At 41.6% G+C, this 14,626-nt stretch overlaps 2 protein-coding genes across 2 annotated transcripts; both read left to right on the top strand.

Moving 5' to 3' along the window:
• The first annotated feature begins 971 nt into the window (after window positions 1-971).
• Window positions 972-2,337, top strand: LOC6551156 (salivary glue protein Sgs-3). Its single transcript, XM_026982327.1, has 2 exons — window positions 972-1,023; window positions 1,082-2,337. The coding sequence occupies exons 1-2, from the start codon at window positions 972-974 to the stop codon at window positions 2,335-2,337; spliced, it is 1,308 nt and encodes a 435-aa protein (XP_026838128.1).
• Window positions 2,338-3,761: 1,424 nt separating this feature from the next.
• On the top strand, window positions 3,762-4,638 carry LOC6551155 (DNA ligase 1). Its single transcript, XM_001976820.3, has 2 exons — window positions 3,762-3,856; window positions 3,951-4,638. The coding sequence occupies exons 1-2, from the start codon at window positions 3,808-3,810 to the stop codon at window positions 4,484-4,486; spliced, it is 585 nt and encodes a 194-aa protein (XP_001976856.1). The 5' UTR covers window positions 3,762-3,807; the 3' UTR covers window positions 4,487-4,638.
• Window positions 4,639-14,626: the final 9,988 nt, after the last annotated feature.

Here is a 14,626-nt window from a genome sequence, read left to right as displayed (position 1 = left end):
TTTCAGCTAAATAATTGCCAATTTCAACTTTTAAAGCGGGCGAGGAATGACATGTAAATACATAATTAAAATTGCGTATGTTTTTTTTATTTGAACACCAACAATTAAATAATTCCCATTGCATTCGTCGCTGTTATCAGTGCTAATCGGATGCCGCATTGCCTGTTTACATTTCATTCGATTTATTCAAGCTATTTTTTTTAATCACTATTTATTTACCACAATTAACTGAAATTAGTTAAGCGTTTGATATACTTATACAATATGTTTTTAATGCTGCTTCACACAATTTTACTAAAATGTTTATTTATGTGCAGCTTGTACATAAGTGCAGACAGTTAAGGCTTAAATTGGTTTTTTTTTTTTGTTGTACAACACTTCAGAAACCTTAATAAACTAAACTAAAACCTCATCGCGTTACTTTTCCATAACTTCATTAATGAACGTATTAAAATGCATTGCCTTCACAATGGTTTGTTTTGCGTTATATGTATGTATGTATGTCGACCATCTGTTTTCGATGTTGTTTTAGATTACGTGCCCGGGTGTTAATCGAATGCAAGAGCAATGCATCCGGTTGGTCTGTTCGTAGTACATATTTTAAAAAGTTCAACAAGTGTAAGCCACTTCCGGAATCGGAATTCAGAATCTTCTTCAATGGCGGAGGGGCGGAAAGTGGAGAATGAATCCGGGGATTGAGAGCGAGAGTGAGTGGCTACAGCTGGCGCATCGAGATTGGAATCGGCTGAAGACGCGATAAGTTAATCGGCAATCGCACGTACGGAGCACACGTTTCCGGACGTGGAGCCCAGTTCACATCGATATAAAACTGGACCATCTGAGCACTCAGCAAATCAGTTCAATTAGTCAAATTTATAGAGCAGTACGCCCAGTCACAGAAGCAACACCTCGACTAAAGCCTTCAATTCAGGGCTAATTAAGGAAACGGAAAGGAAAGCAGCACGTCAACAATGCTGTCGTCACGTAATCATTTAATTGCCTTCGTTGTGGTGACAACATTAGGTAATTAGTGGTGGCTCTCATGATTTAAGCACGGATGCTAATTTCTTGCTCATTTTAGTTTGTTTAACAGTATGCCAGGAGTCTTCGTTTCTGGCCTCGATATCTAGTTCAAACAACCAACTTCAGTCGGCAAACGGAACGAGCTTGAACAACGAAACCATTACAATTAACATTAGTGAAATAATTGCAGCGGCTGAAGCGGCATCAAATGCCACAGAATCCTCCAGCACTACCTCGACAACTACAGAGCCTACCTCGACTTCAACAGCATCTTCTGCAACATCTACAGCAGCACCAACGAGCACGTCCACTACACAAGCAGGTATCACCACATCCACAAGTACACAGTCGACATCGACCACGTTGGCAGACACATCCACCACACAAGCTTCAACCACAACAGCGACACAAATTCCGACAACAATACAACCAACCATTACAACGACACAAGCTGCAACAACAACACAACTACCTACCACTAGTACTTCAACAACCATTACAACACCCCAAAGCTCAACAACAACTACTCAGACTTCAACCGGAGCACAGTCATCAACAACTACACCATCTTCCACAATATCCACTACAGAAACACCAACCACAACAGAACCACAATCTTCAACAGTCGTTCAAACTTCAACAACAACACTACAACCCACAACTTCAACATCAACTTCTACCACATCTACGCAAGCTCCGATAACAACAACAACGTCCACAGCTACACAAACTACAACGACTACACCACAACCACAACCAACACCAACAAACACCACGCAGACCTCGACAACTTCACCGCAACCAACAGCAACCACTACTCCACAACCTCCAACCACAACTGTACCTACAACGACAACAACAACTACACAAACATCAACAACACCACAGTCCGAAATAACAACCACTCCGGCAGCAACGACCACGAGCACCACTGAAACTGCAACAACAACAATTGCTCAGAGCACCACCACATCTACAACAACCACATCAACACCAGTAGCTTACACCGTTTACACCATGGAGCCATATCCGAATATATATAGCCGGTCGAACGAAATTGGCAAGCCACAGCGAAAATTGCGAAGGGGGCGTAAAGGGCGCAGAGGCAGGAGGCCCCGTCGTCGCACCACCCCGGCACCACTGACATCCAGCACCACCACAACAACAACAACCGTCAGAACGACGTTGAGTGGCTTTGACGACTTCAGCGAGGACTACGACGATCTCGTCCTCAACTCGAACAACGTATTGGAACCATTTCCACAATTGCCCCTCGATTTAGGAAATATCGACAATAATAGAATCCCTAAGTAACACAATTGCACCATCCTCCAAAGGACTGACACTCATAACTGGAGTTCCATTTTCACTTCACATTTTATATGATATATTTACAACGTATTTAATAAAAATGTAATTTAAAATGTAATAAAAAGGCACACTATTAAATGTAATTATCGGTTATCAATGAGCGTGTTGAAACATACAAGTACATGTGTAGAACAAAGAGTAGTTCCAATTACTTACTATCAAGTAAATCAATTTATGTACATCATTTAAACATCGAACGTTAAACACAGCAAAACTTATTTCCAGACATTTTCGATTTAATGTTACGAATGATTTTAAGATGTTTGAAACATTCAGGTTTCTACTGCAATTAAACACATTGTAAAACAAGATAGAATGCCATAGTCGAGTTCCCCGATTATCAGATACCCGTTACTCAGCTAGTGGAAGTGCATTCAATGAATCTAGTATACCCTTCTACTCTACGAGTAACGGGTATAATAATAACACATCTTATGTGAATTTAATCATTATCAACTTGTAAAGAGAACGCACATTCAATGTTTTGCCCAAAGTCTTTTCCATGCAGATATTCTCTATTTATCCAAAGAAGATAATTATTTTTGTTAGGTAAAATCACTGGTAACTCAATAGTAATTCATTCCAATCTGGTGAGCCTCATTAACGTGCCAAGTTAGAGAAAGCAAACGGGCTAGGCAAATGGGAACAGAAACTCCGCAAGAAAAACAGGGAAGAAACTCATAAAACACAAACGGACAAACGGGCAAATAAACAGTTGGTGTGCAATTAATTTGGCAAACTGTTTGCCCAACACAAACACACATTGCAGAGTCAAAGGCCCCCCTCTCTGGTTTTTGGTTTCCGTGTGCATGAGCCGCATTAAACAAATACAATTTAACTTCCACTTTCAACACATCAGCAGAAACAAGCCAGGCAACACCACCCACTAGATAACGGCAGACTCAATTAGCAGCGCCTGGTTTTCGAGTCGCAAGCCAGTACATTAAAATCTTTGCCAGAACTGGCTAAAGTCCCCCAAAGACATTGCTAAATAACTGCCAGACTAATCAGAGCGACAGTTGACCAGGGACGGACCGTACACCATCAGACACTGAGAGAAAACTTAGCGTCTGGAATGTTGGCGCACACATTCAGAAAACCAAAGAAAATAGATAATTTCGCATTGCGCTAGCCTGAACATTTAGTGGGTCGAGTTGTTCTAAGCTTAATGTGGTATTTCTTTCGGTGCAGGCAGAGCATTGAACCCAGTATCGCAGAAGGCCCAAAAATGCCGCGAGCTTGATAGATTTCTCAACCGAAATGCACGTGCTTATCGCAGTGGCGAGGCAGGCAGCACGTGCTCCCAGATGCAGTGGCTCGGATTTTCGGGTTATAAGTAGCCAGACCATCTGCTTGTGACCGAACAGAAACCGAACAAGTGTTTGGATTCCAAGAACCGAAAGCCAAAAGACAATGCTGAGATTCGGACAACAACTAATGCTGCTGGCGATGGCCTGTTTTGGTGAGTTTTTACAAGGAACCTAAATGGAACACAATAGCTCATAGCTTTGTCATATTTTGTGGCAAAATAAAAAATACGACAAAAAAATCCACAGCTCTGCAGATGGCCCACGGATGGCTTTTGAAGCTGCCCAAGCTGGAGGCAAAACTAGAAGCCAAGGAGGCCAAGGATGAGGCCATGCTGGATTGGTTCGAGGGCAAGAAGCAGAAGGAGCTGCTCAAGAAGCTGGATTTCCTCAATTTGTTCACCGAAAAGGAGGAGGCCAAGCTGGAGAAGAAGGAGAACGAGTGGGAGAAGTTCAAGCAGTGGTGGGACGAAAAGAAAGAAAAGGAGCTAGCATTTTTCGAGGCTAAGAAGGAGAAGGAGCTGGCCTTCTTCGAGGGCAAGTTATCTAAGAAGTCGGGCAAAAAGAGCAAGCCCAAGAAGACCACAGTGAAACCTTGCTATGGCTACCAGGACCAAGACACTGACAAATACTACTCCGGCGAGGCGACCGAGGCGGTATACGAGGAGTCCGAGGAAGTCACTGAAAAACCCAGCCGACAGAGCTACAACAGGCCAAGCTATTCACTTCCCACAATTTACGATGTGAGGGACGATTCGGCGGAGGGCACTCGCTACTTTACCTGAAAGAACCAAGCTAATTGGCTCGGATGGATGGACGGATATTTATTTATTGCATTTTCTCTGCCTGTCATCGACGTGTCTGTCGCTCTTGCTTTTTAACATAATTACATTTTTTAATAAATATAATTAAAATTCACATAGCTGAACGCCCTCGCATCGGTTTTTGGGCTTGGTTTCAGGTTCAGGTTCAGGTTTGGCTTTTGATATTGGTATTGGTTTGGGCTTGCTGCCTGTCTTCAGTCCGCCTCGCATATCATTTGCATATAAATTGAATTCCCCGCTTCAATTCAGTTCGGTATGGTTTCTTGCCTAGGATTCGTGTAGACAGCCAATATTTTATACATTTTATGTTCGCACTTGGTTGGGAGGTGGTTTGTGTGATGTGTGGTGTGTGGTGCATAGTGTATGTCTATGTATGGTATTGATCCATCATACCGCATACCAACACAGCAGGCACTGGCTTCCATATCCGTATCCGTATCCGCATCCGCGTCCTGTCAGCGACACTTCATCCGAACTGTCAGTTGGTGGCTCAGTGACACATTGCGCCCATTATTTGCATAAGGGGGATACCGGATGGGGGATCGACTGTCTTTGGACCCACACAAAGTGGTTTATCCCATCGTTTCAGGTGGGTGCAGATCGCCCAATTCGTGCACGAACTCTGCGTCATTTTGTAAGGGTTTTCCCAGCTTACCACCAATTTAAGCTGTCAAGTCGTACGTGCATTCAGTTTGTGCTTCTAATTGCACCTGTCATGTTGCTATAAATAGCTTAGCAATCCACTAATTTGCCTAAAACATTTCCAGAGTTCAAAGCATTTTGTTAAATATGTTTTCATGTATGTACAATCTCAGATTGAAATTGCAATCAAGCCATTATGTACACATTTTTGCGAGTTAACACGTATGTTCTTGCTTTTTACTGCATTGAAGAGTGTAAGAAGTGTAAAATGTGCTGCAGCAAGCACTTTCGTTTTCGTTTTGTCTACATGTGAAATTTTTAGCAAACTCGGGCTTCATTGTTGTTTACATTTTTTTCTGTAGATAATTGTTTTTGCATCGATTGAATATGTACATATTTATACGCAACACTGGTTACCATTTACTAGTGGTTGATTTCCAGTTATCATCATCATTTGTTTTTCATTTATCCCATTATATTACTGCACTGAATTGGGTTTTGAACGCATGTGGAGTACGAGCAAAACTAGCTATTGAAATTTTGCCCTTTTCCCCAATTTCGAAATCATTCTCTGTCACACAGCTCGTGTACTATCTGCTTATGTATGAGCTAACATGGAAATGCTTTTCCAGCTGTCAATGGGAACATTTGACGGAAGCGGGGTTATGGAGAATGGAATTCATTGCAACATTTGCGAAACCGAAAAATTGCGGCGTATTCATACGCGTACATCCTCGTTACCAGCAGCTAATGGTAATCATAATAATAATTCGGGCTTTTGTTTGTTTTTCGCTTCCTGATGCTGAGGCAGCAAACATTTTCGGGGCAAAAGCATTTCATGGTTTGTAAGCACTCACCTTTCTGTGCATGAGTGTGTGCCAGTATCTGTGTGAAACAAGAGCGTACTAGTGTGTGTGTGTGTTTGTGTGTTTGCACGGACTGATTCACCTCGGAAATTTTGTGCCATGAATGTTGATTTGCCCATTGAGTCGTGGCATCGAGTGCAATTTAAAAACCATTGCGTTCTTTCCGGTGCCACTTGCTTTCACATCGATAAACTGGCTATCGCTCAATCGATTCACAGAGCACTCCCTGCATATTTTTAGGCATTTTTCCTTGTCAAAGCTAAGCCAAAGCCAAAAGAAATTATTTTCTTAATGATGATATTAATGATATCAGCTGTAACTTCGAAAACCCATGAAATTATACAAATTGATTTGAATATGTGCCATCGTTTTGGTTTCTTTTCCAACAACTTCAAATTTATTAGGCTATTATCATAACGTTTTGCTTGAACATCTTTATTTCGAATTGGGACTTCTGAATCACTTTCACTTCGATAGCCAAACATTGGACCTATCGATTTATAAGATTTATTGGGGGGTGGTCTTCTGAGAGCTTTCCGTGTCCCATAGATAATCATTGAATGGGGAGCGGGAAAGGGAAACACTATTATTATTATTTTCGAATTGCGATTATCGGGTGGCAATCCTCTGGGAACTGACTTTGCTCGAGGTCTGGACTTCAGCGGTCAGCTCTTGTAATTGCAGTGGACAAAAAGAAGAGCAAACTTTGTTTATCCTTTGGCCCAAAAGTTTCATTTTCGGTCGGGGATTCCCCCACTCCTTTTGATAGCCCAATTTCTTTCATTGCCTGCCACAGTTACAGTTCAGCGACAAGGGGGTCAATCTTGTTAATTTCAGCTCTGCGGATGAAGCAGACACTTGGCCCCCCAAAAAACGACCCCAAAAACAGAACTCCCCGCCTGATTGTACATATATATTGTGTTTCCCTACCATTTGTCTGTCTGTCTGACTACTTTTTGGGGTTATGCACGCATCGGGTGGCATTTTTTTGGGGGTTCATTCTTCCGCTTTTGCGGACAAGGGGAATGGGGCATCAGCCGTCCCGTAATCGCAATTAAGATAATCAAAAAAGTTTTGACAGTGGACTGTCAGACCTACGGAGGCTTGGTTTTTACTTTCGTCCCAGTCCGCAAAGTTCTACCGACCGTCTCACAGTTGAACTTCTTTAACTTGAACTTGGTTTCGCCACATAGACAAAAAAATCTAAAAACCATAAAAAACATTCCTTGTAGAAATGCAAAATTGCATTTTCGATCACTTTTCGAAGTTCAACCGTTTGGTCCTAATTAACCTTCTTTAAATACATATTATATATATGTATATATAAACGAGTTAATATCGTGCTTATCAAAGTCGAACTGTACTTTTGTTTTCTATTTTCTTATATTACCGCAGTTGTTGATGCTTTTCTTTGCTTTCCTTTTTCTGTTGGCCTCTGGCACGCCGCAATATATGCTGCAAGTTTTTGCTTCCATTTGGTACTGCGAATCCAAGTGCAAGACCAAAATGATATCAACTTTTTGCTCTGGTCAAGACGGTTTGGTTTGGTAAAGTTTTCAGGGTTGCCGGACTAGGGTTTTTGCCCATGCATACTTTGCGGCTATTATTTCAGGTCATTTTTTCTATTTTTTATTTGCTGCATGGCCGAAGTTGACGTTGAGTTGGGAGGCCTGCAACTGAAGGCAAAGTTTTATTGCCCAGGATGAACGGAAATTGGTTTCCAGCTTATGAAGATGATAGTTATGGTGATGATGATGCTGATGCTGATGCTGAAGCTGGTGTACATTCAAGCATTTCCTCAATATTTCTAATCCAATCACATCAGGCGCGGATTAAAGCAGGTGGAAATCGCCTCGGAAACGCCATTTAGTTGGCCAAACAAAGCAACATCCGATGTGTGCGGATGTGTGTGCGGATGTGTACAAGGATGTAAGCGGATGCTCCGAGTGCGGGGCAAAAAAGGGAAAGTTGGATGAGTGAACTGGAGGACTGGATGCTCTCGACCCAACTCAATGGGCAAATAGGAACAGACGGACGGCGAGACGGCCCTCAGACACAGACGAAAACACAGAAGGTTGCGAATGTTTTGAGCGAAAACAGATAACCGAAAAGGTATCACAGATCGAACTTCCCTTACAATTGTTTTCAACAAACAATGTAACCAAAAATAAAACTGTAGTAAGTTATTTTTAAGATTTTCTGCAAGCCTTTTAAAAGATATACATATATAAGACAATAGGCTGCAACACCAACCAAACATCTCTCTTCGGGGTCAGTCTGCACGTTTGCCGCATAATTTATGCAAACTAAAATTTCCACTTAAGCATTTCATTCCATCTCAGCGCAATCTTATCTCCCCCCAACCCAAATCCTCAACCTCACCCTTATTCGTCCCATTTCGCCAGCAATTAAATGGAACACAAATTTCCCGTCCAAAGTCCGGACTTTGGATTTCAGACGGACAATTCCGAGAGAGAGCAGACAGTACTTGGCATTATTTATGGCTTCCTTTTTGGCTCTTTGTTGCCCCGTTGTTTCTCGAGGAGTTTTCAGAATTGCGATTTGGTTGGAGACTCGGTTTGGGATTGGGATTGGGTTTGCAAGGTTGGCGGTTGTGGTTGAAAATGAGTGGAGGTTTAAGGGATGCACAATCTAAATTGCAATTAATAAGGACCCTCAGCATACACAACAATAAACTTATATACATATGTACTTGCATTTTCAGAAAGAGCGAGGATTTAAGACCTAAGGTACTACAAAATATGAATAAATAATAATTTTATATAATTATTTGTATGAAATTGTAGATCTTTTAAAAATGTACATTTATAATTGTAAATAATTATTATATTTATCTGTGTAAGGGAACGATTCAAACAAATCCGAAACGCATTGAGGCAAAGAAACCGCTTCGGTCAACACGATTTTTCGGCTTCTTCAGCCTCTCGCCTGAATGGCTCAATTCGCTTTCGTTTTCCACGCCATTCGCCCGCTTTTCCCTGTTTTCCCCGCTTACCATTTCCACTCTCGTTGGCAAACAAATTAAGCAAAGTTAATAACGAAATCTTGTTTTCAACATAAACAACAAATATGCAAATGACTTCATAACATTCAATGAGTGCACGAGACCGACTCTGAAAACATGCTGATGGAGCAGACAACTTCACTGGGCGGTGGGTGGTGATTTCCCTGGATTTTCCGGGCACTCTGTCCAAATATGTACTGTTAGCAACAGGCAAAAGCAGAGAATGGGATTTTTGGCTCAGATCACTGCATAATTATCGAAATGAGAGCGAAAGGAAGCGCAATTTGCATAGATTTCAGACCTCGGACCCTTCACAATGAGGGGTCATTTCAAGAGCAGAATCTGTTCTCCATAACAAAGTCGTAAGTCGTTGGGCAATGGGTTGTTTGGTTTTGTCATCAGTGAAATGAAAATGATTTTTGTGGAATTACTGACTATAATAATCAGGAAAGACAATGTACAAGTAGAGAATTTTGCATTTTTTAATTACATGTAACTTGGAGCCAATCGATACCATATTAAAATGCAGCAGCAATTTTAAGCAACAGCTCAGTGAATAATGACATACTATTTTTGATTGATAATCGAAATTCCTTTCGGAAAACTCTTTGATTCCACTTTCAGACACCATCCAGCCCGGCCAATAACCATTGATGGAAAACTTGTATGCTTGTATGCATTTTTTTTTAGCCACACAAATATGAGAAAAATATTTATATTTGAGCTGATATTGTGATGCCACCCGAGCTCCTCGAATAATCGGATTTAATCCAGGGGGAGGACTTATCCCGGGGTCCGCCGATCCACGGTTCCGTGTCCCCCGCGCCGTTCACTCAGTCAAGTGTAAAATTAAAAAATGTCAGCAGGAAATTCCTTTGGCGGATGCTTCAATGTTGCGCATTTCGTGTCACACACAATTCCCTGATATCCTGGTGCCGTGCTACCATCATCATGAATCCCAGTGTTTTCTTTTTTTTTTTTTTGAGGCAATTAGCAAGCGGATTTGGCAGGTGGCCAACAAAAGGAAACTCTTCAAATGTCCACTCGAATTTACGCATGAAGTGAGTCATTCTTCCGGGGCTCCCCACAAAAACCCAACCTGTCACGGCTGGCTGGCCAGGTAAAACCGTAAAAACCCCTAAAGTAGCAAATCTCGGCTATTTGTCAGATTGTGCTTCGCCCATATAGATTCCAATACCCTTGGCCAGCGTGACGGAAAAAAAGCCATGCTGCGCTAAGGGCACTCGACGCTAATGTCAAAATTCAATTGAAATTTGCAGGAGAAGAAGAAGGAGTCTGTTTGAGCGGCAAATGAAAACAAATAAAATTATGCAAATCGAGTTGAAAATAAAAGCAGCCCCATATATCCATACGTACCCCAAGAAAGGGACTGCGACTCCATGGGGATGATGACTATCTGGTCTGCATTCTTATCACATTACGTAACAGGCCGCAGACTTTGTGTCGAATAACACAAAAAAAAAAAAATGTCAGGGGCAGTGCATTTGGGGTGGCATTTCGCTATGGGGGATGGACATATACGTATATGTGTATCCTATATGTCGGCTTACATGAGATCCAAACGACCGATAGCTGCGGTTGTCTCCCTTCTTTGTTTTCCCTTTTTAATTTCCACAAGATTTTCAAATGCAAATCATGTCAACCGCCTGATGAGGGCAAAGGAAACGCATTCCTTATCGGATTCAAAAAAAAAAAACACTTTAGCAACCCACAAACCTCTTATTATTGGAGCTTTAAGCGAATTATTGCTGTCGGTTGAGTCCCGAAAATCTGTAGTACTTCTATGATATAAATATAATCGGCATTGAAAATCATGGCAGCTTTAAGTGGAAAGTTGTTCCATATTGTTTAAGAATATCACAATTATTTCAATGTTCAGTTCATTTTTATTAAAGACTTCTTTCCATTAAAATGTACAAATATTTCTAAAGGGTTTCAGAATGCCTATTTGAGGTTGTTTCTTTTGAGGCCTGACCATTTCAACGGTCAACCAATTGCTAGATACTAGATACCCCAAATGCAAGGCGTGGCAAGTATGATTTATCGGACCAATTCGGAGAGTTATTCGAGTAAATAGCAACAGAAGCCACGCAACAAATCCACTCAGCACCCTCATAATTTTCAATTTCTATGCCCCCCCTGAATATTAATATCGATTGCAAGGCATAGTAAACCGACATAAACATAACGCTTAAAATGGTAACAACAAATGGCGGGTTTTCCAAAAAATGAAACACATAACAATAAAAATTGTACGCTTCCTGGGGGAATGAGTACATTGCCTCTGCGTCTTTGTGTTGCGTAATGCTGTGTTGTTACCCCTTTTATAGTATATATATTTTTTGTGGAGCTCAGCCGCAGCAACCCCTTGTCATTTTAGACACAATTTAAGTAAGCGTAAAACTGCAAATTGCTCTCGGACACAGAATCCAGTTTTGGGGGAGTGCGGCGCAATAAATTCAACTAGCACGCGCTGTCTTGAGTCTCCGGTTAATGCACTTGCCGATGCGGATGCGGATGTGGATGTATGTGCGGATGCGGATGTGGACGTGAACGCGAGTGCGGATGTGGGGTGGATGCTGACGACATTGTCTCATTGTCACGCTTTGCCAGACTCTGCATAATAAGATGACAAGGAGGCCAGCAAGCTAACGACAAACAAGAAGCACCACCCAAACCAGCAGCACACACCATGCTACACAGAGAAAAAATACACACATATTGTTAGAATTTAAAAATTAACAAATTTGGGAACAAACACTAATACAAACTGTACCTAGTCCATTTAAAATATTTGCAAACACATTAATTTTAAATATGAAAATATCGTGACGATCATAAACATCCGCATTACTTTAAAATATTTATTTCAAAGCATTAGGAAACTGGTTACTTTTTAGTCATAACCACATATTTTCAGAACAGTGTATTCTTGAACTTCGAGCTGAACTTCAAGCATTGATGTTGGCAAGTCAACTTCCTTAGCCGAAAGTCAATTTATCATAATTTAAAATATATTTGACTAAGCTAACCCAACCCTTGGCTATGCTGGCACCCAAGATTTCCCCATTTCATGCCATTTTCTACCAGCAGTCAGCCACATTAAAGCTGCAACTCACGGACTCGGTCATCCCGATTCCAGCTCCAGCTCCAGCTCCCCATTTGTCCGTCTCGTCTGGTAATCGTATTAGTTGCACATTTTATAGTCCTGACAAGGCGCCAGTTTCACCCCAATTCCCCCCCAGGATTTTCTTTGTGCTGACATGGCCCGAACCGAAATAACAGTATATCGGTGGGCCGGGCCGATTGAAATCCATGCTTAACATGTTGTAATTGCAGTCGTCGAGTGTCGTCTGCCTCGGCCAATCCATGATGTTTTGGGATTAGTACAGCCCACAGTGAGCTTGGAGAGCAGTGTGAGTAATGGGTTGGGACTAATAGAAAGACGGTAGTAGGATGATAATTATAATTTAATAGAATGCAAAGAAATTCTTTCTAAAAGAATAAATTACAGAATCAAATCTACTCTTAATGAAATTATATAAAAACCATCGAAATTAATTATATGGAAAGCTATGGAAATGCTATAGAAATATAAATATCTAATTGCAAAAGGTAAGAAACGTGGAAAACGAAACTTAAGAAACTTACGATGGCTATATGGTTAAACCCTTGATTTTGCCACCCGCGCAACTTTCTTCCCAAAGGCGACCGTCATTAATCTTCCGCAAAAAAGCAGCGAAAGGAGTAAACAAACTGAGCGAAAGATACCAAATACGGAAAGCATGAAATAAGAAACAAATAAATAAGAACAACAAGTAGAAGAAGCGCAGGGAACAACTGTTTTTTCCGGGAATAAACAAGCGGAGCAAACAAAAACGAAATAAATTTAAATCTTCTTTACAAGCAAAATCTAATAAAAATCCATTTCATTTGATGGCCAGCGGCGGGCAAAAAGGAAATGCGGCTGCTGCAGCACTGGAAACAGCAGCTGATGCGCCCGGAAAATGGATTACAGCAATTTGCTTTGTTGCACAAACAGCCGCTCCCAGCCCCATTCTCCCCTTTCGTCGTTTGTTCCCCAGGGATAAATATAAATGCTGACACCAAAAGTCTCCGCTTAGCTGCATTTATATGCAAGCGCTCAGCTTCAACTCATACTCATACTCTATCTGGACCTAAAAGTATGCTGCACAAAATAATTGATACTTTTTTTTTTTTTTTTTTATTGTAGTTTATTAAGATATACAGGATAGCTATGAACCCTTTTATTACCTTATTTTCTATTGTTTCTGCCAATTGGCGCTCCGGCTATAGGGAATATTTAATATAGCTTTTTCTATTTTGGTCTAATACTCTCATGTTGTTTTATAATTAATATTTAGCTATTAAGCTATTGTTATCTTAGCACTAAGTCTCTTGGTTGACGTCTTTTGATCCTCTGCCTCGGTCGAGTAATGGTGAGATCATTAGCGAGACGATTCCTGTGGTTCATCAGTCTTGAGTTGTACCGACTGGAGTGGAAGTTGATTTGTTGTAGTACCGTAACTAGTTTTAGGTCCCTATGTAGCACGCTATTTCGAATGTACCACTCACAGCCTGTAATTAGTCTCGCTATTTTGTTCTGGGCCACCTGAATATTTTTGATTTGGCTATCTCTTGCTATCCCCCAGATTTGGCAACCATATTGCCAGATGGGAGCAATGACCTGCTTGTATAGGGTGAGCTTATTTCGGGTGGAGAGTTTACTGTTGCTTCTTAGGAGCCACCAGTGCTTTGTCACAGCTGCTCTCACCCTTGTTTTGATGGCTGCTATGTGGGGAGCAAATGTGAGCCGGCGGTCTAATGTTATGCCAAGATATTTGGCCGTACTACACTGCTGTACCATCTCCTCACCTAGTTGAACAGCAGGTGGTGTTTTCCTCCTTAGTGAGAAGCACACGTTAGCTGACTTTTGACCATTTATGCCAATATTCCATCTTCTTGCCCATTGCTCGTACCTGTCAGCGTACTCTTGTAGGCCGTCTGCTGCTTCATATTCGCAGGATGATCTGTAAGTAACACAGACGTCATCGGCGAAAGTGGCTAGAGTCATCCTGTCAGGGTTGGCGTCCATACTAGCATTTGGCTGCGGCATATCGTTGGTATACAGACAGTACAATAATGGACCCAGTACACTTCCTTGAGGCACTCCTGCACTGACCTCATGTATCCCTGAGGTTGCGGAGTGGAAACGTACTGCGAACTGCCTATTCGCCAAGTAGGACCGCATTAGTAAGTAATACGGTGCTGGTAGTGTCATTTTTATTTTGGCCAATAGGCCAATATGCCAGACTCGGTCGAATGCTTCCTTAATGTCCAAAAAGAGCGCATTGCAGTATTCTTTCTCATCGTAGGCTTGCAATATTTGGTCAACGATGCGGTGCAGTTGTTCTATTGAGCTGTGACCTGCACGAAATCCAAATTGGTGATCAGGGATGGCTCTTCTGGATGACATTATCCCAGCAATTCGGGCAGAGATAAGTCTCTCAAAGATCTTCGAGATTG

The sequence above is a fragment of the Drosophila erecta genome, unplaced genomic scaffold (genome assembly GCF_003286155.1).
Source record: "Drosophila erecta strain 14021-0224.00,06,07 unplaced genomic scaffold, DereRS2 tig00000126-arrow-pilon, whole genome shotgun sequence".
Lineage (NCBI taxonomy): Eukaryota > Metazoa > Arthropoda > Insecta > Diptera > Drosophilidae > Drosophila > Drosophila erecta.
The sequence above is the reverse complement of the archived record's forward strand: the minus strand, read 5'-3'. Positions and strand labels throughout refer to the sequence as shown.